We start from the raw sequence: 22,548 nt of genomic DNA, 5'->3' as shown, positions 1-22,548 counted from the left end.
TGGAGACAAGTGTGGAGGTCTTCTTACGCCATGGCAGGGTCGCGGTACGCCTATGTACGCGACTTTGAGCTGAGCGACGCAGCACTCCCGTGCACATACCTCGTCGTGCGTATCGACGGGCGCGGGTTTCATCGGTAAGTGCTCCGGCTTACCCAGCTTCTCGCAGCAGCACCAGTTTGCCAAGCCGAACGATGCGCCTGCGCTCGAGCTGATGAACGAGGCGGCGCGTGCGGTCCTGCGCGAGTTCAAAGGACACATTAAGCTCGCGTTTGGAGAGAGCGACGAGTACAGTTTTCTTATTGATCGTGACTCGACGTTGTATTCACGGCGGCAGAGGTAGGTGCTCTGGCTTATGCAGCAAACTCGTGTCCCACATTGTGTCCATCTTTACAGGGACCTATGTCTTCCAGTGGAGCAAGTACATGTCGATTCCCCTCGAGAGCCCGCCGTCGTTTGACGGGCGGCTGGTCGTGTACCCCAGCGCACGCGAGGTGCGCGACTACTTTGCCTGGCGCCAGGCAGACAGTACGTGACTCTTCTGACGCAGCACACATCAATAATCTGTACAACACGACCTTCTGGGCATTGGTACTGCAAGGAGGGCAGACGGAGCGCGAGGCACACGAGTCACTCAAGGGGTCGTACTCTAAAGACAAGCACGAGATTCTTTTTCGTCAATTTGGCATCAACTATGACAAGCTCCCTGCTCTGTATCGCAAGGGAACTACGCTTGTCTATGCGCCGATACACACGCCTGGCCGACCGGCCAAGGCCAAGCCCAAGACGGAACTGCGCACACTCCATGTGGACATTATTCAGGACGCCTTTTGGAATGCGCAGGAGGGCGGTGCTCCGGCACCGCCCTCGCCGTCCGACGTCAGCGACAAGCCATTCTACGAAGTCCCTGCTCGACTGGAATGCGCTGGGTTGGGTTCTCTTGTTTTATAATACGAAGCAGGGGAAGGCTAGTGAAAGCTTATAGCACAGCACGACAAAATACGAACAGTTGCGAAAGAGGGCGCGAAAGGTCGGGCTGAAGCTCGTCCGTCGTGCAATATCATTATCATCATAGATGGATCGATTAAGACCGCATAAGGTTCAACAGCTTGTTGCCGCTCTTCTTCGCGGGCGCCTTTCCAGCGGGCTTTCCACCTCCGAACTTGGGGCCGCCTGCATTCGTCGGAGGACCACGAGCGTTGGGCGGCGGCGGCGGCCGCGCCTGCAGCCCAGGGCCACTGCGCGCCGCTTGGGGCGGTGCCTGGCTCTGGGGGGGAATCGATGTAACCGTAGGGCGGTTCGGCGGAGCCATGGGAGCCTGCGCAGTGACAGGGCTGCGTACCCGCTGCTCGGTATGGCGCGACGCAGCCTTGACGATCTCCTCGTCGATCAGGTTCAAGGCAGCACACAGCACGATCCATTCCACCATATCTTCGTTGCCTTCACCCAGCGTCTGCCAAACAGCCTTCTCCTCCGGCGTGCGGCCCATGATCGTAACACGCGTACCAGCACCGCCGCCATTGCCTGCCACAGCATTCTTCTGGATGCGACCAAACTCGATACGCTTGGGGGGAATAAGGTGACCACCGTACGTGAAGTAGAACATAGACCACCACATCGCATTGGGGTTCGGTTTTGAGATCTGGAACAGAGGCTGGTCATTTCCAGGCATATCGGGGTTGGGAAGCATCAGCTTGTACACCGGCGCGTGAATGCCCGTGTTGCTGATGGTCCAACGCAAGTTCCGCGAGGCCTCACACAACACCGACTTCTCCGGAGACGGCGGCTCGCTGCCGGGCCCACCGAGGTAGCGCGAGTTGGGAGGCGGGACCATCTTGGCCACACACAGGTCACCCATCATGGAGCTAGAGGTAAGCAAGGAGCAGGCACGTACGGAGTAAGGAGATAGGTCTCCTTGTTGTAGTTCGTGTGCACATACGAGTACCTGCGGTTAGCCGTATCCCAAAACGCTGACATACAAAATATGCTGAGGCTGGCCTAATGGTTAGCAAAAAATAACTGCAAGAGACGTACCATAAGGCGTGACAATCAGTGTAGGGAGGTGGTACGCGACGGGCGCATGGTTCGGCGACGTGTATATAGCATACGTCGCTGTGATTAGCAATGACATAAGAAATAACTTACCAGACATTGTAGCGTTTACGCCAACCCACGCAAACCTTGCAATGCAGCAGCTGGTAAGGACTAGGTGCTATAAGACTCGGCCCGATCCTCGAAGGGGTCGTCGTCGGTTTTTGCAACGGACCTCTCGGCTCGCTCGTATGCTACGCGCGCCGCTGCAAGCGCTGCGGACAGATTACCTAATTCCGCGCTACCCTAGCCTGTAATATGTGCAGAAGTGGCCGAAATAACGTCGTCTTGCATGGACCTCGCATCGCTTCCCCTGTGTCGCCTGCACGAATGCATGGCTCAGGGTCGACGCAGGGTGACCAGTGCCTGAGACGAGTCTATTTTGCGTAGGCTCGCGTATATTCAGCGGCCGTCTTGTCAAACTGAGCACGGTCTTGCTTGTATTGTTCCGCTGTGGTCAGAGTATATGTTAGCACATACCAATTGCAGGAACAAGCGCGTCGTCGGGGTTCGGCTGGGCGAGCATCTGCGCAATGGCCGAGAGCACTATTGTCAGCACCGGCGACGAGGAGTTACTTACCAGTCACCACCTTTGTAGATGGCTTCCACGCATCCGACTTCACCAGACCCAGGCACATGGCTACAATGAGCACATTGTTTTACATACCTCCGTGCTCATCCACATTGGGATGGTATACCTTGCACTGGAAGCGGACCATAGGACCCTTGAAAGGATAGTCAATAGGGAACTCAAGACGAAGCTAGCATAAACAATAATTGGTAGCGTACCTTGAATTGACCACCTTGGTACGGGGTGTTTTCCTATTCGTTAGCTCGACCTAGAACAAAACGTACAGGCTACACGGTTAGTACCTTTCCCATTTGTACAACTTACACCGCGGAGAGTCACATTCCAATGAAAAAAGTTCGACCTGCGCGGTAAGTTTGCCTGGGTACGACATACTCTTCAGGTTCGATCGCCGCTGGCAGGTCAGAATACAATCCAGATGTACGTACTGATTTCAGGGAGAGGGTTTTCCTGGAGCTCAGAAAACTCCTAACAGGTTAATATACTATATCCTAGGCCAAAAAAACAAACCTTGTTCAGGCGCCTAGATCCAGACATCGTTGCTTCTGAGCACGAAGCTATCCACGAAGCTTGCAGTGGAGGCACAACGATCTATGACTAAACATTGCTTGGCAGGGGCATCGCAGGTAGACTACAAGTAGGGCAAGAGCGACTTGCGCCGCGAAATGCCACGAACAGTTTGCTGTCTAGTGTTCTCTTGACCGACATCAAAGCGCTTCACTTTGCGACAAACTCGCGATGAGGCCAAGGCCGACGTGTTGGTCAAAAGATCAAGTTCATCATCATTTTCCCGTGACGTCAGTGGGGCCTGAGCCTTTACTGTGGGGCTAGCACCGCATTCCGTGAGTTTGCGCTTGGTAATGCTGTTGACTTGAGGATTATACAACGGCCGGTTTTCTTGCTGCACAGGACTCATGTTGGGTATACTTGAATCACGCAAAACATATGCGTCAACAATATCATCATAAACATAACCCGAGCGGTTTGGGGACAAGTGACAAAGTGCCCGGTTTTCTGCATCAGCTTGCATCGACGAAATTCGCCGAAAGAATTCACGCGAGCAAGGGAGCTGGGAGGGGGACATCCACTTGGAACACACGGACAATGCTTGAGCTTCAGGCAATGCCAATGCATGCCATTTCATCATTTTGGAGACCAGCATGTAAGTATGCCCCAAATCCAGTCCATTTGTGCTCAGCGCACGAAGTGGCGAGCTTTGAGGGGAATCAGAGATGGACTGCAGTGTTACTCCATCGTAAAGTTGATATAGCATCTGGATAAGCTTGGTCAGTTCACCATGACCTGATTGACCGTGAGTATGCTTGTTGCATAGGGCACATTCATTGGCATAGAGGAGCTCAGTAGGGTGCACTGTGCCGTGCTGTGTACTCAAGCATATCATGGAAAGGATTGAAAGCTCGATCGCAATCACAAGCAAGGGGGCATGATTATGCAAAGCATACTGACTCACACAGAAAGTCATTTGCAGGAGATATTGTTCATGTCTGTGTTTTGCAAACGCGGAGGCTTCTTTTTTGCTCTGATTCCAAGACTTGTGGACTCGCCGAGCAATCTCTCTTGCGAGTTGGTCGTATAGAAAGGCCGAAGGAATGTCAATTATGTCTTCGCTCTCTGCTGCTGCTGTTGCAGCTTCAATTATGCCCAGAAGCCCAGACATAACTGTCTTGGATCCGCTCATAATATGAAGCGCGCGGCAATGCTTTGAGAATGGCTCGTCAGTAAACAGCTCAAGTACATTGGGATGCAGCCAGCCAATAGCCAAGTTGGGATCGTCCTGAAAGAAATCTTTTACTTCGGCTCGCAACCACATACGATGTGACCTTGTTAGAGACCGTGTTTCGATGGAGCGCTTCGACGCTAGATCAAGATCACCATCCGCAAATACAAGAGAGATCCAAAGTTTGGTAAACGTTTCTGCCTGACAACAGTCAGCCCTAGTTCCACGAGTGTACATACCTCGCATGTTGCACCATGCGTCAACAAGTATGAAAGAATGCTTGGGAAAAGGTCACTTTTCAATAGATGAGCAGCATTGGAAGTCTTGGACTTGCACACATGGAAAATCAGGTGCAAAGTCAGGAAGGGAATGAGCATAAACACATATCGCGCCGGGAGCTTAGCCAGTTCCCTACCAATACCAGGGGATAATTGGATGTAACTCCCAGGGAACACTGATATCAGTCCATTAGCTGACATCTGAGCTGATGCAGTTTTACAGCTTTGGCCGGCAAGAGATGGTGAAACAGGGCCACTCGACCTGTTCCAACAGAGCTCGAGCGCAGCCTCAAGCTGCTCACGCATTGCGTGTAGATGTGCAATATGGTCTTTAGCATCACAAGGTATATTGTAGCAACACCTCTGGGCATGTTGTAAAGTTGAGTTCAAGAGGGCTCCATACTCCCCCTGCACACCACCCATCGTGCAGGAAGCGAGTGGGGCGTGCGTGACTACAGCGCACTGTTTATTCTCCACACATGCCATCCAGCTTACATTTCGAACAGTACGCATCCATATTTTTCAAAAGTCGTATTTCCAATACTTTGTATTTGCACAATATATATTATATATTTCAGAACTATCAGTGTATATCGAAGCAAACCATTAAACTAAATTTATTTTTGAACAACTCATATTGTAATAAATAATCCATTTATTTATGACAATACGATTCAAATATCTACAACATTTTAGCTATAGTTATTTGAATGCAAACATAGTTTAAAGCATTAAATAGCCGGAATAAAATAATATTTATTTATTTTCAAATGTAAAACAATTTATAAGCAAATGTAAATTAATGTATGTATTAAGTGTAAAGTAATAACCTCATATCAAAAATGTTCTTTATGTATAAAAGTTGAATTTATAATAATGCAATATATGTCTATGCTTATATTAATTAATTGTTTGTTGTTAGCTCTCGTTGTGGTCGGTAGTTTATAAAAACTATATTTTATTCTAATTTATAATCGGTTAAAATCTTGATTTATTTTTGGCTTAGTGCATCGGTGGAATCGGGCGGGAACCGCACGGGCTTGTGGGCGGGTGCGCTTGCGTCAGGGTCTTAAACCAGTAATTCTGCTGCGCCGACTCTACCGTCACAAGTTGAGTTTTTGGTGTCTGGCTGCTTCGGATTCTTGATTCTCGTATACCATCTGGGATTATCCTTGTCATATACAGAGTTCGGTGCAAGCGATTGGGCCAGACTCTATTCATTCTAACCGCGGTTGAAAGGCTCGGCAGGCAACAGCATGCAAGTCGAATTGTTCCCCGGTGTTTCAACACTGTTGCGGGCTCCTGATGGAAGTGAAATTTCCATCAATGATATCAAGGATGTGCTACAACGACAGCGGGCTGTTGTTGGGAGTAATCCTCAATCTGCGAACCAGCCTTGCTTGAGTGTGGCTGAGGAGCTGTTGGTACTGCAGCGCCTCCAGCAGCACCAAGATTATCTCCGAAGTTCCGGTCTTGCCAATGCATATGTTACAGGCACGGATGGATTTGGTGCTACCTTTGGCAAAGATATTGGCGCTTGGGATCTTGGTGTCTTCCAAGAGAACTTGAGGCGTGGCGTCGAACAGATTGTCCGTTCCATCCGCCAGAACAGCGACCCGCGTGAGCGGCTTATGAAAACGGAACAGAGCCATGGACCGTCCCGTTCGCCATCTCTTTATGCGAGACAAAGCGAGAACATCAATCGTATGGTTTCCGTGCTACAGGACGTATATTTCTCTCTGGCGAGGCTCCCGTCCAGTCCTACTCCTAGGTCTGCTACGTCACCTGCTATGTCTAGCCCGGGTACTTACCAAACACTGGATGTCTCGAGCCCGACAAACGCCGTCGCCAACCAGCCGGATAACTATGGCCAATCCGCTCGTTATCCGCTCGGTATGCAGCAAAACTTCCCCAGCTCGCGCCCGACTCAGTCGTATCTCCCTATGCGGTCTATGTCGACTAGTCGGGCCATGATCGATGTGCCGTATCGGCCAGAAGAGAGTCGCTCTATTTCGTACGGTGTCCCAAGTGCACCCGACTCTCAGTCAAGCGAGGAGCGGCGCGCTAAGGCCTCGTTCTCGGAAGAAGCAGTGCTTCGGACCCAGCAGATGACAGAAACACTCAAGCCCAAAGCACTTACTCGCATGGAGTCCAACTCGGGATTAAAATGGACAAGGTCCTTGACCAGACGTAAATCGAAAAAGAAGCTTAACCGCGCCATCTCTAACCCGCACCTCATCTCCACTACCCAGAACTTGGACAATGCGATTGATTTGGTGAACCTTCCCCAGAGTCCGGCACCGGGCCCTGGTGATCCTTCGAACCGTTCGTCTCATCAATCGGGCTCTTCGCACAATACAACGACGCGTACATCCACGAACGAGAAAGCGCAACCATCGCCAGGCCCGGGTGCTATGCGTTCTAGTCCGCACCAGTCCTTCACCAAAGACGGCGTACCGCTCCACCCTGCTCCTGTACAGAATCTTGGTCCTGGTGTAACCTCTGGCATGTCTCCCAGGGTTTCCAATTCTTCCAACCAATCGCGTCTGGTAAGCCCAATGCAAAATATGCAATTGAATGAAGCTTCGTTGAACAGAAGCGAGCCGAGTGAGATTACTTTTGGTTCGAGCGAAGAAGCCATTCGCCCTGCACCTCAGTTCGAAAGTTTTCAGCCGGTGCCAAACGTGACCTACACTGCACCTTCTGTAAGTGCGCAGGGTGCTCCGCGTGCGCAACAGGTGTTTGCTGCAACGCCTGGAGGCGGAGCGGGTCTGTCCAGTCCATCAACAGTGGCGCAGACATCACAAGCATCCAACCCGGCTATCCGGAAGAGCTTGCTTGTGAACATGGGTATCCAGCTTCCCAGTCCGCGGATGCCTACCCATAACCTTCCTGAGACGGAGCCAAGTTTCCCGCCCAACGCATCCCCTGTAATTCCAACTTATCCCAACCCACCAGCGTCGCAGTTTGCCAACCAAACTGCTCCAGGTTCGAGTCCATCTCTGAACCCGAACAACACCAGTCCTGCTATGCCCATCAGCTCTTACGTGCCTGGTCTGGGTGCGGTCCAGTCCCCATCTCTGGGCCACAGTCCTGAGGCGAGCTTCTTCAGCACTAGGAGTTTTGGAGATGCATCGGCACCCCCGATGCGTGATGTGCAACCGGCAGGCCAGTCTCCAACGCTAGGTTCGACCATCCCTACTGATCCTCACCAGTCATTTGCTGCTTCCAAAATCCGTGAGTCGCAAGCGGGAGAGGTGATTACGTTCCCGTCTGAGAACGACCTGGATGACCAATCTGTCGACACTCATACGGAGCATGAGAAACCCCAGCCGGCTCAGATTCCATCTGTATCAACACCCCCCCGTCGCACGAACAACAACAACAGCCTGAGAGGTGCGAATGCTACACCGTCAAGTGCGCGCAAATCCTATGGCGACAGTGTGTATGATATGTACTTGGGCAAGTCGGGCACGGACAAGTCGGGCACGGACATCGAAACCCTCTTTAAGAAGACTGGTCTTCCGCCTCCACGCGAAGATGACTTCCGTGACTCGCGTATCCTGCCCTCTACTCGCTCCGGTACGAACCGTTCGCTCTTTGGAGAGACGGGTGCTTCTCCTCGTGTCGGTCGCACAGACAACCCGGTCTGGCAGGTCATCGCGGGTCTGAATGACCGTTCGAGTGTGTACAGTGATTTGGAAAGTCGCCGCAGCAAGCGCTTCAGCGACTTGAGCGAGGTGTCCAGAACTGATGAACGTGGCCATGAATTGGACATCAAGGCCCTGGCAGACCGTGAAGCAGAGAATGAGTCGCATCGCACCTTGTTCAAAGAGGCGCGGACTGTTCAGCCATCGTTGCCAGTTTTTGCCGACTTTGACTCGATCGTCATGCCGGATGATTCGCGGACGCCTACACAGATGTCGCCTGCATCGGCTCGCAATCGTCATTCTTCGTCGCGTGTGCCTTCCACGTTGGAGTCTGCCCCCATCCCTCTGTCTGCACCGGTAGTGACAGAGACCAACGAACGTGGCATGCCTGTGCAAGTCGTCTATTACAACGATGACGAGCTCCCTCAGATCATGGACCAAATTGCGCAAGGGAACAGCTCTGCACGCATCGAGTTCCGTCGACGCAGTGCATTGCCTCCAGGTCAGCCTGTTCCTCTTACCACCGCGCAGGAAACACAAGGTGATGATGAACCGGACCTTGCTGAAGGCGCTGAGGAGACAACTGGGGATGAGCAAGCATCCAAGGCGGAGGAAGATTCTCAATTGGCCAAGGTCGAACAGAGCATCCTCTCGTTGCTGCGGCCCACATTTGCCTCTCTCAAGACTTTCTCGTAACCGTCGTAGATCGCATCGGAGATCTAGCTCACTATGGCGGGCTCGTAATGACTAGCTTCCTTGACCAAGTTGGCATCTTTGGCGGCCAGGTTCAAAAGGCGCTTCTCGTAGGCAAAGTAGGGGTCCCACTCCTTGACTCCCGTCTTGGGCTCAACATGCGCAGCTGTGAATCGCTGGTGCAGCGTGGCATGGCTGGGTGAGAATCGAGACTTACATCTTCATTGCGTCCGTAGACGAGACCGTGGCCAAGAGATTGGACAGTCCCTTGAAGAAGGCAGGCTCGTGCCCTTTGTTTCCGGTCCCATCCTGGATATACTGCAGCACTTGCTGGATCCCAGCAACGTGCAAAGTCACCATTGCGTCCGGCTCCACAGCCTGAACAACCGAGAAACCCGGGCCTCGGATCATGGTAGCATTTGCGAGCTGGCGCGACAGAGCCACAAAGTGAGCCTCGCTGCCCTCGTCCGCATACAGCAAGAAAAGCTGGAAACTCTGCGGTGAGTGAGACGACATACCTTTTTGAGCGTATCGAGAATCGACTCGCACACGATCCAAGCGCGGTCCGCATGCATCGCGTCGTCACGAAGCACGGCCACGAGGTCGTGGCACAGAGCGTCATAGTCCCCATTAAAGTGGGCATAGTACCGAAGCAGTGCCGCACTGTGCTTCACGTCCAAGGCGCCAACGCGGACAGCGGTGACGTAGGCCGCAGCGAGCGAGCATAGCTCCAAACCCGTGTGTAGCACACGGAGCGAGGTACCCGGAAGGATCGATGCGCGCGGCGCGCGCCGAGGGCCCCGCGGCTTGGTATTCTGCTCCACGTCTGCGCGGAACAGGGGCACATACTGCTCGAGTTCCACGTAGAGTGCATTGGCACACTGGTGCTGCATCGACTCGGGGCAGGCGAGATGGAGCTGTGCCTGTGCCTCGTCATCGGTCGACAACGCAGCGTACAGCGAATAGAGCATGAGCGAGCATTGCAAAGCCTGTGTGAGAAGGAAAACGTACCGTGCGAATGAGCGGCTTGGTCGCGCTTGCCTGTGTATCCAGGAAGCTTTGGAGGACAGGGAGAAGCTCGTCGCGGCGCTCACGGATCTGCTCGACGAGCGTTTCGTCCTGGAGCGCCTCCTTGGAGCGCCACAAGAGGTAGAGCGTGAGCGTTTGCAGAGCAAGTTGCACAAAAGGCCGCTCCTGTTCGTAGTCGAGCCTGCCACGCAGCGCGAGGCGGAGCACGATGGTAAAGTAGGGCGTGTCCTGGAGCGTGTCGTCCAGGGCCACCGCAACGTCCATCGCCTTCATCAAGGCGTGCAAGCGCGCGAGGCTCGCGTGGATCCCGTACACGTCGTCCTCGGTAAAGAGCGCGGTATCGATCGTGCGCTGATGAAGCGTCCCTTGCAGTGTCGCGACGACTGTTTCGCGGAGCGTCGCGAGCTTGGCGCCCTGCGTGCTGACCGCGGCTGGTGCACTGGCCAGGTGCTGCAGTGCCTCGGCGGCATTTTGCAAGAGGCGCGCCTCGACGTGGCGCATAAAGTGCAGACACACGTCGTCCCACAGCCCCTCGAACGCGCTCATGTTCCGCGTTTCGTGGTATACACCCAAGTCCATGTGCTGCACCAACAGCAGCAGGTCGGCGATGCGCTGCGTCTCTGCAGAGAAGCGCGCCAAGAGTTTCGGGAGCGCGGGAATCAGCGCGTGGCTGCACGCCTCGATCGGAAGCACGCCGTCCTCTTCGATACCACGCTCGCGCGTGAGCCGGACGGCAGTCACAAGCATCTCGACGGCGACGCCTTCTTCGGCCTGCGACAGATCCGCGTCTGTGTCGAGCAAGACATCGAGGTATGGCTGCCATGCATGCAGCGACTCGACTGCATCCCATAGCGCCTCGGTTGCGACGCCGATGCGGCCGAGATTCGGGCGCAGCAAGGCCACGTCGTCTTGAACGTGCTCGTCGATGTTGCGCGACTCGAGCTCCTCCAGCTGCTCATTGTATTTGACGAGGAGCGCAATGAGCGCGCGAATCTGCCCGTCGCTCTGGCCTTCGTGCTGCAGCAGCTGGAAGACAAAGGCGGCGGCCGCGACGCGGATCTTGGCATCCACGTCAAAGACGTGGACCGCCAGAAGGCTGCAGTCGTCATTCGAGAGCATGCCATACTCGTTCGCCGCTTCGAGCACCGCAAAAGCAGCGGTGCGCACGCCGAGATCGAGATCATAGAGCGCCATATCGACCATGCGCTTTTTGTGAGCATCGGCAAAAGGCTTGAGCGCCTCGGCATGGGCCTCGACACAGACGCCCAGGACCGCACGCAGCGCACGCAAACGCACGCTCGCATCCGGATCGCTGAGCGCCGCGCCGAGGTGACGGAAGTAGAATTCTTGGAGGTACTGCGTCGGGTACTCTTTGAGCAGAGCGCCGAGCTGCTCGATGCAGTCCAGGCGGATCGCCGCGTCGACATCGCGCACACGCGGCACAAACACGCTGCTCACGAGGTCGTCGATGTGCGCGTCGAGCGTGTCGCGCACTGCATCCAGCTGCTCCATCCGCTGCGACGTGTGGGCGAGACGCGTCCGGTTCGCGCCCGTCTTTTTCGCCTCAGTGTCGCGCTGGCGCTCGGCGACGTCGTAGCTATCGCGCGCCGTCTCGAGCTGCGCAGACAACGCGCCGAGCACCCACATGGTCACGACCGTGCCCGTGTGCCGGAACGAACGGAGCGGGGACTGGGCGAGCTCCGTAAGCCACGCTTGGAGCGTGTCGAGAAAATCGTCGTCGCTCACGACCTCAGCCTCGGCCGCGTCGTGCAGCAGGCGCTCAAGCAGCGCCGAGGCGTTCTTGCGCACCGAGCGCATGGTCTTGGCCCGCGACACGATCGGATACTGGGCGACGGCATTCTGCGCAAACGCGGTTTGAATCTCTTCGAGTGTATTTGCGAGCGTGTCGGACGCCGCAACCTGGTCGCGCGAGATGCTCGCATCGCACCCACACAGCCGGAACAAGAACGTGACGAGCTGCGCGAGCGCATCGAGCGGCTCGCCCTGGAACGCCACGACCCAGTTTTCGGCCGCCTCTTCGAGGCTCACGTCCGTGCCGAGGACCGCGTCTGGGTTAGCCACACCACGTACTAAACAGCTCGTTGTCACCCAGTTCGGCCACGTCGACGCGCGCGCCGCCAGGCGGGCGCTCGCGGACGCGCTTCGGCGCTGGCGTGTCGTCCTCCGAGAGCTCCGAGAGCTCCGAGTCGCTCTCTACAGGATTCTTGCGCTTCTCACTCACACGCCGCGTCGACTGCGCAGCACGCCGCTCCGTTCCACTCGTGAGCGCCTCGGCCGCAGCCGCAGCCGCGCCACGGCGCGCACGACCGCTCCGTTCGGACATGAAGGAACACTACACGCGACGCGTCGCGTTGTGGAGGCTCGGCCGATGCGCCTTGGCCATGCCCTTGCGTGGCCGCGGCCGGTTCCCTGGCGCGCGGACCGAGGAGCAAAGCGGGGCGATCAAGAAGTATGTGGCGCTGCAGCGCCCTGGCTCGGAGCGCGCGATTGCGATGCTCAAGGATGTCGGTGCGGCGGTCAAGGACCTGATGCAGCGGCATGGGTGGCGTACGTGTTCGTGCTTACGTAGAACTGCCTGTGCTCGCCGAGATGTACCCCCGCAGCGCGAACCTGCTGGGCCTGAATATCAATCGCGGCGCAAAGATCTGTCTGAGGCTACGGCATGCAGGCCGCTCCGACGCGTTCCTCGAACGCAACGAAGTGATTGGAACGTACGTAGTGCGCCTGACGCAGCATGCTCCATGAGCTTGCGTACGTCTTCTATCTGACACAGCCACAATGTATGCGGGCCGCACAATACCCAGTTTTATACCACGCTTGCGCAGCTCACCGAAGAATACGATACCGCCCAGCGCCTGGGCTACTGGCCCGGCGCTGGGTTCCTCACGCCCGGCGTGCGCCTCGGCGGCCGCGACGCGCCCCTCTCGCCAGACGCACGCCGCGCGCGTGCCGCGGAGCAGGCGCTGCAGCGGCAGCGCACGCAGCAAGGCACGTTCCGCCTCGGCGGCGCGGCGCCGGGCCAGCGCTCGCTGCGCGAGTTGGCAGCCGAGGTACGTTCTATGGCTCATACAGGCGGCGCTACGTCGTATTCGCGATGCAAAGACGTGTGCCTCGGCGTCGCAGGCCGAGATCGACGCGGTGCGCGCCGAGACCGACGCCGCCGAAGACGGCGCGATCGTCGTGTACGACAGCGACGAGGACGCGTCGCCCGATCCACGCGCACCATCGGGCACCCGCGACGACCCCATCGTCCTGTGATTCGGCCGAGGTAACGGGCCGGCGTTGTGCGGAGGCTCCTTACCGCCATGATTGCGACTGCTCTCCGTTCTTCGCTCCCTTCGCTGCGCACTGCTGTGCGCGCTGCGCCGCGCGTTGCACCGGTGCGCATGATGCCCGTGCGTAGCTTCCAGACCTCGCGCATGGTTTCGGGTGTGCAGACCATGTACACGGCCGAGCACGAGTGGATTCGCTACGACGACGAGACCAACATTGGCCAGATCGGCATCACCAACCACGCCCAGGAGAGCCTCGGCGACGTGGTCTACATTGAGCTGCCCCAGATTGAGCTCGAGGTGACCAAGGGCGACCAGATCGGCTCGGTCGAGTCGGTCAAGGCTGCTTCGGACATCTACACGCCGGTGAACGGCATCATCGTCGGCGCCAACACCCAGCTTGGCGACGAGCCGGGCCTGATCAACAAGTCGCCCATGGAGAAGGGCTGGCTCGCGGAGATCAAGCTGACCAACCCCGGCGACCTCGACGACCTGCTCACCGAGGAGGCATACCTGGCTACCCTGGACTAGATTAGCTACATAAATTGCCAATTGCTACAATCCTGGCACATAGACTCGCGCCCAGGGCGCGGCACCGCGCCGAGGTCGTCGGGCGCGGCGCGCCCGCCGCGCGCCGCGCGCTTGTCCCAGTCCTCCGAGAGGAGCTCGGAAATGACATAGGTGATGCGATGGGGCAGCACGCCGACGGACCAGCCGAGGTACCGCACCGTGTCGTACACGATACTCTGCCCAGCATGGCACTTGGTCTCCATCGCAAAGCCCGTGCGGCTGCAGATGGACGTCGGGCCCTGGCACTGCCCGGTCGCCAGCGAGTCGGCCGTGTGGTAGACGTGCGTGACGGGCGCCATGGCGTACGCCTCCTCGTCCGACCACTCGGCGGGTGGGAGCGGGAGGTGCAGCCGCGACGCCGCGAGGCGGTCGCCCGGCGACTCGAATGCGATGGCGGGCACGCCAAACGTCATGCCCAAGAAGCTCGCCAGGACACCGCCGAGGCTGTGCCCGGTGATCCACAGCTGGCTGTCGGGGTAAAAGTAGGAGATGTTGTTGTACATGTCGGTCGCCGCGGGGTAGTACAGCGACTTTTCAATCAGCGCGCGGCCGACGCACGACGCGTCGCACTGGTTGTCCGCACCGGCACACCCACACACCGGCGTCCAGGCCTTGGACACGGCCGCGCAGCAGCACGAGAACAAGAGGTTGTCATTGTCCTTGTCGCGCCCACCGGTATCTCCGCCAGGGAGGAACGAGGCGCTGGTTCCTTTCAGCGCGACGACCACCGTGCGGTTGTTCTCCGTGGCAAAGATGTGGCCACGCAGCCCCTCTTGCTCCCATCCAAACGCGGAGGACTGGGTGAGTAGAGCGACGTACCCATTTCCACTGCGGCGCGTTCGGAATCGGAGCGGGTATCTTGTAGTAGGCCTGCGTCGCCATGTGTGCCAGCATAAGCAGCGTTTCGCGGTCGGTTACGTTGGGCGCGACGACGTCCACCGCCTCCCACGCCCCCGGCTCGTTCACGGAGTACAGCGCATTTTTCGTGCGCTGTGCGAGGAAACCCCGCACATCCTTCAGTCTATGTACACGCTTCACTTCAGTCTGTGTCGTATGCACACGCTCCGACGGGAGCAAGAGCAGCGCCGCGGCCACTAGGGCCAGCAGCAGCCACACGCCTCGTTGCAAGCCCATCGATGCAGGGGCCACGTGATGAGTCAGCAACCCTTCCCTACCATGGCCCTGTTCCGGAGCGGTATGAGCCTGGCGCTGCGTGCGTCGTCGCGTGCTGGCAATGCTGTGCGTGTGCGTGCGGCTGCACCTATGTCTATGCGTGCTGTGTGTGCGCCGCTCGCTCCGTCGTGCGCCGTGCGCGGCCTGCAGACGAGCGCCGTGCCGCGTGCGTCCGAGGACCCCCGCGGCAACATGGACTCGTCGCTCCCTTCCGGCTTCGAGAAGCTGGGCCAGGCACCCGAGGCGCTCTCTGCCATCAACCGCCTGATCGAGGTGCTCAAGAAGCACGGCGTCGACGTCAACAGCGGCGAGAAGCCGTCGATGATGCAGCTGGCCAAGCTCGCGACCAACTCGGAAGTGCGCGAATACACCGGCAAAGGTACGTTTCTCGTCTTACCCAGTCGTGGAAGAGCTGCAAAAGGCCGGCATTGAGCTCACGCCCGAGCGTCTGCAGAAGCTCATGAAGGGCGAGTTTAACGAAAAGTAGACGGCGTCTATGTATGCATACGTAGTAGTGCAAACGGTGCGAGCCCACACGCGGACCGGTGCAGATGGGCCCCCCAGACGCCGCACGGGCGCCGCAGTGGCGCCGAGTGGCGCCGCAAGGCCCGCAGACCCTTTTCGTTCTTGGCGTTTGGCCTATTGGCCACTCGGCCGGGGCTGCTGCATTGCATTTTGTCACACCTATTTTGTGACAACGACTGGCTTAGCGCCGGCGACGCCCGAACTCTCTGCGTCGTTCTGCCCTGCGCAGTGTGCGCAGATGACCATATGCCCTGGCGATTCGTACAGAGTATGTTTCACTTCTTACGCAGCTGTCCTCGTTCCGTTCGGAAATCGGCCCGTCGATGACCACACGCTACTCGCTGGGCCTTATGGACGTGGATGTGCACCGTGATGCGGCGCACCGTCCCTTTTACGACTCACGCGGACAGGCAAAGCTGTACAATATCCCCTACAACCTAAGCACGAATGATACGGTGCTCGGCCGCCTGGACACGGCCGTGCCTATGTACCCCGTTCCGTACGTGGCGAGTCTGACGCAGCGAGCCTTCGTTAATCCCGAATACGTCTACGGTGGAACTGATCCGCCTCTTTCCCCTGTGCATTGGAACAGTGGCACTAATCTATTTTGCACTCGCGCGCCTCTTTGGGCGCGCACAGCACCGAAACACGTCCTTGCCACTCTCTGCACGGGACGCCCCAAGCGATTTGGACGTGTGTGAGCAGCGCTATCTGGCCTACAAACGAAGCACAGAGCGCGCGCTCGCCTATCTGAAGCCGCATGCCACGCGTGCACTGCGCGGTGCGCAGCGTGCGGTGCGCCGCGCCGTGCGGCAGGTCCCGGCACGGGTTTCCCTTTTTCTCTCTCTCGCTGAGCGCGTGCGGGACGCGCTGCGGTAATCAAGCGGAAGCTGCGTAGGCCGCTGTACACTAGTTAGTCACTGAAAACATACCTTCGGCCTGGTCAAGGCACCGCAGATTACTTCCCAGCTTGTTCATCGTCTCGATGTACTCGTCCTCTTCCACACTGTCGTAGACAATGCCGCCACCGGCCTGGAGGTACGCCACGCCGTCCTTGAACACCATCGTGCGGATCGCAATGCAGACGTCCAGCTCATCTTGCGCAAAGTCGATGCGGCCCACCGCGCCACCGTACACGCCGCGGCGCTCCTGCTCCAGCTCCTGGATCAGCTCGATCGCGCGCACTTTCGGCGCACCGGACAGCGTGCCGGCAGGAAAGATGGAGCGCAGTGCGTCGTACTTGGTCCGGTTCGCACGCAGCTGGCCCGTGACGCGGCTCGTCAGGTGGATCACATGGCTAAACTTTTCCACGTTCATCAGCGACTCGACGGTCGTCGTGAGCGGGTCGCAGACGCGCGAGATATCGTTGCGCGCAAGATCCACGAGCATAATGTGCTCCGCGCGGTCCTTGTCCGAGTCGAGGAGCGTCTGGGCGAGCGCCGCGTCCTCCTCTGGCGTCTTGCCGCGGCGCACCGTGCCGGCGATCGCGTGCACGGCGACCTTGCCTTTCTGCACACAGCACAGCGTCTCGGGGCTCGCGCCGACGAGCTGTGCCGAGCCGCAGTCAATGTAGAACATGTACGGGCTGGGGTTGATGCGGCGCAGGTGGCGGTAGCAGTTGAACGGATGCAGGTCCGTCGGGCGCGCCAAGCGCTGCGACGGCACCGCCTGGAAGATGTCGCCTTTCAGGATGTTTTGCCGCAGCGACGTGACAAAGCCTTCGTAGCCCGCCTTGCCGACGTTGCTCTGCGGCGCGGCCGTACTCGGCGTGATCGGCCCTTGGGCAGGGAGCGGTGTGTGCTCCTGGAGGATCACCGTGCAGAGCCCTTGCACGGTCTTGCACGCATCCGCGTACAGCGCATCGACGTCTTTCGAGCCGTCGTTGTGCACATGCGCGACGCAGTACACCGTCTGGAACACATGGTCAAAGATCACGGCCGTGTCGCAGAGCATCATCACGCTCTCGGGGATGCCGAACGGGTCGCGCAGCTCGCGCTTCGTCTTCGGCTCAAAGTGCTGGATACAGTCAAAGGAAATGTAGCCGATCGCGCCGCCGGTGAACATACGGAGCTCGGGCAGATTCACGTACTGATACGGCGCCATGAGCTCCTCGAGGTGACGCAGGGGGTCACCGCTATGCTCGAGCCCAGGGCCCGTCCGCAGCACATGGAATGGGCGCGTGCCCAGGAAACTATACCGCCCGATCCGCTCGCCGGTATTCACACTCTCCAGCAAAAAGCTCTCTTGGCCGAGCTGCGCGCCGGACGACAGGCGCAGGTACGCCATGACCGGCGTCAATAGATCTGCTGCGACCTTGGTATACACAGGGATGATGGAGCCGCGCGCAGGCACATCCTCCGTGCCGAGCAGCGCCTCGCGCACCTCTTCCAGCGTGGGGCTCACTGGCCCAGTCATCGTGGAAATATGCCACGTGGCTTTTCTCTCCTCGACCATGCCGCTGGATCTGCCGCCGCCGGCGCACGGCACGTCGACGGAGCTGGTCATGCTCCCGAAGGAGGACAAGCAAGAGAGCAGGTTCGCGTCCTCCGACATGATCTATCCCCCGCCGGATCTGCGCGTGATTGTTGACAAAACGGCGGCGTTCGTCGCGCGCGTCGGGCCCCACTTTGAGGCGCGCATTCGCGAGCAGGAGCGCGGCAACCCCAAGTTTGCGTTTGTGAACCAGGATGACCCGTACTATGCATACTATCGCCAGCAGGTTGATGTGGCAAAGAACGGCGGCGAAAACACGCCGATGAGCGCCGGCGGAAATGCAGCGGCGGAAATCGACGCGGCCGTGCAGGCCGACCGCCGGACGACGACCGCAGACACGGCAGTGCCGGACGAGCCGCCGCCCCACGAGTTTGCCATCGAGTTTCCGGGCGTACCGGCCGTGGACCTCGACGTGCTCAAGCTCACCGCACTGTTTACCGCCCGCAAGGGGCCAGCCTTTGCGACGGGACTCCTCGCACGCGAGTCGCGGTCCTACCAGTTTGAGTTTCTGCGGCCTGCGCACCCGCTCTTTTCCTACTTTAATCTGCTGGTCGAGCAGTACCGCCGCGTGATGCATCCGTCGGCGACGCTCCTCGAAAAGGTCCAGTCGGGCTCCCAGGGGACGGGACTGCCTGTGCAGGGCGCGGGCCACGGCGGGCCGCGGACGCGCCTGCTCGAGGGCATCCGCAAGCGCGCGGCGTGGGCCAAGTGGCACGCGGACCGCGAACGCGAAATGGTGTACGAGGAGAAGCGCATGTCGAGTCTGTTTAACGAGATCGACTGGCAGGACTTTATTGTCGTCGGCGTCGTCGAGATCACAGATGCAGACGAGCGCTCGGAGCTGCCGCCAGCACGCTCGCGCCGCGAGCTCCAGAACGTCGCGATCGCACAGCAGCGTATGGCGGCGATGGTGCAGGAGCAGCCGGCCCAGGCGTGGGATCAGGAGGCGTACGAGTCGGCAGCGCTCAATGTGCTGGGCGTGAAGGAGAAGGAAGAAGAACAAGAGGAGGAGGACGAAGAGGAGGGCGAAGAGGAGGAGGCGCCTGCCCCGGCCTCTGCCCCAGCCCCTGCGCCAACGCCTGCCGAGGCCCCGCAAGCCCCAGCCGAGGCCCCCGCGCCGTCCGGCCCCTCCAGCACGGTCCTGCCTACTCCCCAGGGCCCGATCAAGATCCGCCGCGACTACAAGCGCGAGATGCGCACCCAAAAAGCGCCTGTGCAGACGACCATCTGCCCGGTGTGTGGCGATTCGGTTCCTGTGGACTCGATGAGCGAGCACGTCCGAGTCGAGCTGCTGAATCCCAAGTTCCGCGAAGAGCGCCAGAAGCTCGAGCAGCGCAAGCAAGAGCAGGCGAGTCTTGCGGAGGGCGCGGACCCCAGCCGCTTCCTCAAGCAGTTCGCCGGCGCACGTACCGATATCTTTGGCGGCCATTCCGACGAGGCCGCGCAGGCGCAGCGCGAAGCCCAAGCGCAGCAGCTCGCGAAAGAGAAAGCGAAGCTCGTCTGGGACGGCCACGCGAACAGTGCGACCTCTACACAAGATGCGCTGCAGCGCAATGCGTCGATCGACGAGCGCATTGCCAAGATGCAGCCCGCCGCGCCTGCCGCGCCGACAGCCGGCCCCCAGAAGCCGACGGTGCCCGCAAAGCGCGCGGCCGACACCGACGCGGGCCCCAAGGCGCAGGCGCCGCGTCTGGACGCTGCTCCTCAATATATCCCCCGCAAGGACGATGGCTCTTTGTACTCCGAGTCCGAGTGGCTGTCCATGTACCCCTACCCCGTGATGGTGCAGGTGCGCCTTCCCAACGCGCCGCAGATCTCGCCCAAGTGCGACGGTCGTATGCTGCGTCTCGGCGCGCTGCCGCTGAGCACGACCATCGGCAGCATCCGCGACCGCGTGCTGGTCGACCCCCTCGAGCGCACGGTTGGTGGAAGTAAGCTGAAATTGTGGATCGCCGGAAAGCCGGCGACCCTGCGGCAGACCCTGGCCTTTTGGAACTTTGCCAACGGCGACACAATCGACATGTCTCTAGGAAAATAGCCCAATTTAGCTCTCCTCCACATGATGGGCCTCGACGCGTCGGAGCCGGCGCCGGCGCTGCCGTCGTTCGCGCTGAGCTTCCCGGTGCAGGTCGCGGCGATGGGCATCGTGCTTGCGATGGCCGTCGTCATGACGCTGCACCTCGTGTTTACGGCGCCGTTTCACTACCCCCTGAGCAGGCTCAACTTTATTTTGCAGCTCACCGGCACGCTCCTGTTTTTGGTCAATGTCGCGGCGTCGCTCGGTGTGGTGCTGCGGGACTTGCGGCATTACGCGCAGGTGTGGCCCCATGTGATGCCGTACGCGTCCGAGCCGCTCCCGCCACCCGTCGGCCGCTGGACAGTGGCGCAGGTGGTCTTTTTCACGCTCCTGCAGTCGGCGACCACCGCCTCGGCTCATGTACGTCGCTCGGCTCACCAGATCACGCATATCCAGTTCCTCACGCTGCTATTTCCGTCCGCGCTCGAGAAACGGCTTATCCTGTGGATGCTCGGGCCGTTGGCGCTTGTCCAGGCGGGCATGTTTTTTACGAGCCTCGCTGACCAACGCAATGTCAAGGTGCTCGACCTGGGCGATGCGATCCAGAACATTTGCGAGAGCACCCTCGCACTCCTCTATACCATTGCGCTCGTGGTATGGGGAACCTTTGTCAACTGGCGCCGCGCATGGCGCACAGACGGTGCGACGGCCATGTTTGGCGCCGCGGCGCTCTTTCTCGCCTTCGTCAAGACCGTGATTAGTTTCGTGCACATTGTGTACGACCGCACCTACTGGATCCAGCTGATCTCGTGGGCGCTTACTGTCTGGCAGAGCTGGCTGGGCTTTTGGTGGTGGGTGAGCGCTGGCATGGTACGTTTATTTCGCTCACCCAGGGCATTGGCGAAGTTGAAGACCGGCTGCGGCGGCAGGAGCGCGCGCGCCAGCGACACGCACGCCGCCAGCGCCGCCAGTGCAAGCAGGAGCCGTCCGACTCGACCGACGTCTCGTCCACGGCACTGCAGCGCCTCTTGGGCACGCTGAGCCCCCGGCGCACGTCGACGGTCGGCGAGTCGATCCCGATGGCGGCGCGCCCGTCGCACCAGAACGAGGACGCACCGCAGGCGCCGCAGACCGGCGACAGTCCGCTCTCCGAGGTGCTTACGCACAGCGAGACGCAGCCCGAGAGCGCCTCGAGCGGGCTGAGCCAGCACACGACCACGTACGGCACCGCGTCCGAGGTGCTGCCGTGGGTCGTGCGCATGGGCCGTGTGATCGAGCGGCACCAGCCGAATATCATCCGGCAGCGCCTCGACCGGCTGCGCATCGCCCACCAGCGCGCGGCGATGCAGGCGGTGCCGCGCCAGGCGAGCGCCTATGCCCAAGTCACGAACCGTGCCGGGGAGGCGGGCCCGTCGGTGCTCGGCATGCAAGGCACGCGCCCGCGGCTTACCAGCAAGGCGCTGGCGCCGAAAAGCGACGAGGAGAACGCGATTGCCCGCATGCGGCTGCAGGACCGCACGACGTACGACTAGTCGTAGATCTATACCCTACTTTTCAAGTGCGGGAAGCGCTCGAGGAGGAGCGCCTGCAGCTTGGGCCAGATCTCGTTGCTCGTCTTCCCCGCAAGGTCCACGAGGAGCGGGCGCGAGGGGTCCGTCGGGCACTGGAGCGAGCGGAAGTGGTCGATCATGGGCTCGGTCTGCTCGTGGAACGAGACGATGCGCTTGCGGAAGGTCTCCGGATTGTCGTCGTCGCGCTTCTCGAGCGGCTCGCCGGTCACGTCGTCCACGCCGGGCTGCTTGGGCGGATTAAAGGAGAGGTTGCTGGGTCAGCCATAGTACGTACTAGACGCGGCCCGAGGGAATATGCGTCCAGCGCTCGAGGATGCGCTGCAAGATGACTTCTTCCGGCACACACAGGTTGACAACGAGCGACAGAGGCCTGTGCTTCTTCTCGAGCGAGTCGCTGAGTAGCTGCGCCTGGCCTCCGGTGCGCGGAAACCCGTCGAGGATCCAGTCGTGGTCGCCCATCTCGACGATCTTTTGGCCGACAAGCGCCATCATCGTCTGGTCCGGCATGAGGCGGCCCTCCTTGATGACCTTGGCCGCCTCGCTGCCCAGCTCGGTGTGGTTGGCCATGTGCCACCGCAGCAAGTCACCCGCGGTGACGATCGGCACGCCAAACTGGCGCTCGATGCGCGCCGAAAGCGTTCCCTTGCCCGATCCCTGCGTAAGTCGCGCGACGTACCGGACATCCCACCAGCAGCATGCGCAGCGCATGCTGCGTCTGCGTCGCGTACCCCCGCACTGCGCACCTCGCGTGCGTCGCGAGCATCGTCCGGACGCGAAGCCGGAACATGGTCGCAGCGAGTGCCCCGCAATCGGGCGAGATACATTCAAAATCGGGTAACTA

At 59.3% G+C, this 22,548-nt stretch overlaps 12 protein-coding genes across 12 annotated transcripts; 7 read left to right on the top strand and 5 right to left on the bottom strand.

Moving 5' to 3' along the window:
• Nucleotides 1–30: 30 nt before the first annotated feature.
• THG1 (tRNA(His) guanylyltransferase) lies at nucleotides 31–948 on the top strand (the record flags this gene model as incomplete). The annotated part of the gene is made up of 4 exons (XM_060264263.1): nucleotides 31–134; nucleotides 157–336; nucleotides 359–525; nucleotides 548–948. 4 exons carry the CDS (start codon nucleotides 31–33, stop codon nucleotides 946–948), a joined length of 852 nt encoding a protein of 283 aa, XP_060120246.1.
• A 133-nt stretch (nucleotides 949–1,081) lies between these two features.
• On the bottom strand, nucleotides 1,082–2,726 carry MJAP1_000292 (uncharacterized protein; the record flags this gene model as incomplete). The annotated part of the gene is made up of 6 exons (XM_060264262.1): nucleotides 1,082–1,862; nucleotides 1,892–1,942; nucleotides 1,977–1,995; nucleotides 2,032–2,109; nucleotides 2,569–2,634; nucleotides 2,669–2,726. The coding sequence occupies 6 exons, from the start codon at nucleotides 2,724–2,726 to the stop codon at nucleotides 1,082–1,084; spliced, it is 1,053 nt and encodes a 350-aa protein (XP_060120245.1).
• A 6,336-nt stretch (nucleotides 2,727–9,062) lies between these two features.
• IRR1 (cohesin complex subunit) lies at nucleotides 9,063–12,409 on the bottom strand (the record flags this gene model as incomplete). The annotated part of the gene is made up of 5 exons (XM_060264261.1): nucleotides 9,063–9,231; nucleotides 9,254–9,531; nucleotides 9,555–10,025; nucleotides 10,048–12,134; nucleotides 12,157–12,409. The coding sequence occupies 5 exons, from the start codon at nucleotides 12,407–12,409 to the stop codon at nucleotides 9,063–9,065; spliced, it is 3,258 nt and encodes a 1,085-aa protein (XP_060120244.1).
• A 58-nt stretch (nucleotides 12,410–12,467) lies between these two features.
• MJAP1_000290 (uncharacterized protein) lies at nucleotides 12,468–13,344 on the top strand (the record flags this gene model as incomplete). The annotated part of the gene is made up of 5 exons (XM_060264260.1): nucleotides 12,468–12,633; nucleotides 12,656–12,797; nucleotides 12,820–12,837; nucleotides 12,860–13,136; nucleotides 13,159–13,344. 5 exons carry the CDS (start codon nucleotides 12,468–12,470, stop codon nucleotides 13,342–13,344), a joined length of 789 nt encoding a protein of 262 aa, XP_060120243.1.
• A 47-nt stretch (nucleotides 13,345–13,391) lies between these two features.
• GCV3 (glycine cleavage system H-protein subunit) lies at nucleotides 13,392–13,889 on the top strand (the record flags this gene model as incomplete). Its single annotated transcript, XM_060264259.1, has 1 exon — nucleotides 13,392–13,889. The coding sequence occupies one exon, from the start codon at nucleotides 13,392–13,394 to the stop codon at nucleotides 13,887–13,889; it is 498 nt and encodes a 165-aa protein (XP_060120242.1).
• Nucleotides 13,890–13,894: 5 nt separating this feature from the next.
• Nucleotides 13,895–15,062, bottom strand: ATG15 (triacylglycerol lipase; the record flags this gene model as incomplete). The annotated part of the gene is made up of 2 exons (XM_060264258.1): nucleotides 13,895–14,725; nucleotides 14,748–15,062. The coding sequence occupies 2 exons, from the start codon at nucleotides 15,060–15,062 to the stop codon at nucleotides 13,895–13,897; spliced, it is 1,146 nt and encodes a 381-aa protein (XP_060120241.1).
• Nucleotides 15,063–15,104: 42 nt separating this feature from the next.
• Nucleotides 15,105–15,588, top strand: MJAP1_000287 (uncharacterized protein; the record flags this gene model as incomplete). The annotated part of the gene is made up of 2 exons (XM_060264257.1): nucleotides 15,105–15,480; nucleotides 15,503–15,588. The coding sequence occupies 2 exons, from the start codon at nucleotides 15,105–15,107 to the stop codon at nucleotides 15,586–15,588; spliced, it is 462 nt and encodes a 153-aa protein (XP_060120240.1).
• A 276-nt stretch (nucleotides 15,589–15,864) lies between these two features.
• On the top strand, nucleotides 15,865–16,505 carry MJAP1_000286 (uncharacterized protein; the record flags this gene model as incomplete). Its single annotated transcript, XM_060264256.1, has 3 exons — nucleotides 15,865–15,894; nucleotides 15,917–16,125; nucleotides 16,148–16,505. The coding sequence occupies 3 exons, from the start codon at nucleotides 15,865–15,867 to the stop codon at nucleotides 16,503–16,505; spliced, it is 597 nt and encodes a 198-aa protein (XP_060120239.1).
• Nucleotides 16,506–16,535: 30 nt separating this feature from the next.
• On the bottom strand, nucleotides 16,536–18,041 carry TRP2 (anthranilate synthase; the record flags this gene model as incomplete). The annotated part of the gene is made up of 1 exon (XM_060264255.1): nucleotides 16,536–18,041. One exon carries the CDS (start codon nucleotides 18,039–18,041, stop codon nucleotides 16,536–16,538), a length of 1,506 nt encoding a protein of 501 aa, XP_060120238.1.
• Nucleotides 18,042–18,078: 37 nt separating this feature from the next.
• On the top strand, nucleotides 18,079–20,157 carry PRP21 (SF3a splicing factor complex subunit; the record flags this gene model as incomplete). Its single annotated transcript, XM_060264254.1, has 1 exon — nucleotides 18,079–20,157. One exon carries the CDS (start codon nucleotides 18,079–18,081, stop codon nucleotides 20,155–20,157), a length of 2,079 nt encoding a protein of 692 aa, XP_060120237.1.
• A 24-nt stretch (nucleotides 20,158–20,181) lies between these two features.
• Nucleotides 20,182–21,668, top strand: MJAP1_000283 (uncharacterized protein; the record flags this gene model as incomplete). Its single annotated transcript, XM_060264253.1, has 3 exons — nucleotides 20,182–20,556; nucleotides 20,578–21,006; nucleotides 21,030–21,668. The coding sequence occupies 3 exons, from the start codon at nucleotides 20,182–20,184 to the stop codon at nucleotides 21,666–21,668; spliced, it is 1,443 nt and encodes a 480-aa protein (XP_060120236.1).
• Nucleotides 21,669–21,676: 8 nt separating this feature from the next.
• On the bottom strand, nucleotides 21,677–22,494 carry MJAP1_000282 (2-dehydro-3-deoxy-D-gluconate 5-dehydrogenase; the record flags this gene model as incomplete). The annotated part of the gene is made up of 3 exons (XM_060264252.1): nucleotides 21,677–21,959; nucleotides 21,982–22,361; nucleotides 22,384–22,494. The coding sequence occupies 3 exons, from the start codon at nucleotides 22,492–22,494 to the stop codon at nucleotides 21,677–21,679; spliced, it is 774 nt and encodes a 257-aa protein (XP_060120235.1).
• Nucleotides 22,495–22,548: the final 54 nt, after the last annotated feature.

The sequence above is a fragment of the Malassezia japonica genome, chromosome 1 (assembly GCF_029542785.1).
Source record: "Malassezia japonica chromosome 1, complete sequence".
Lineage (NCBI taxonomy): Eukaryota > Fungi > Basidiomycota > Malasseziomycetes > Malasseziales > Malasseziaceae > Malassezia > Malassezia japonica.
The sequence above is the reverse complement of the archived record's forward strand: the minus strand, read 5'-3'. Positions and strand labels throughout refer to the sequence as shown.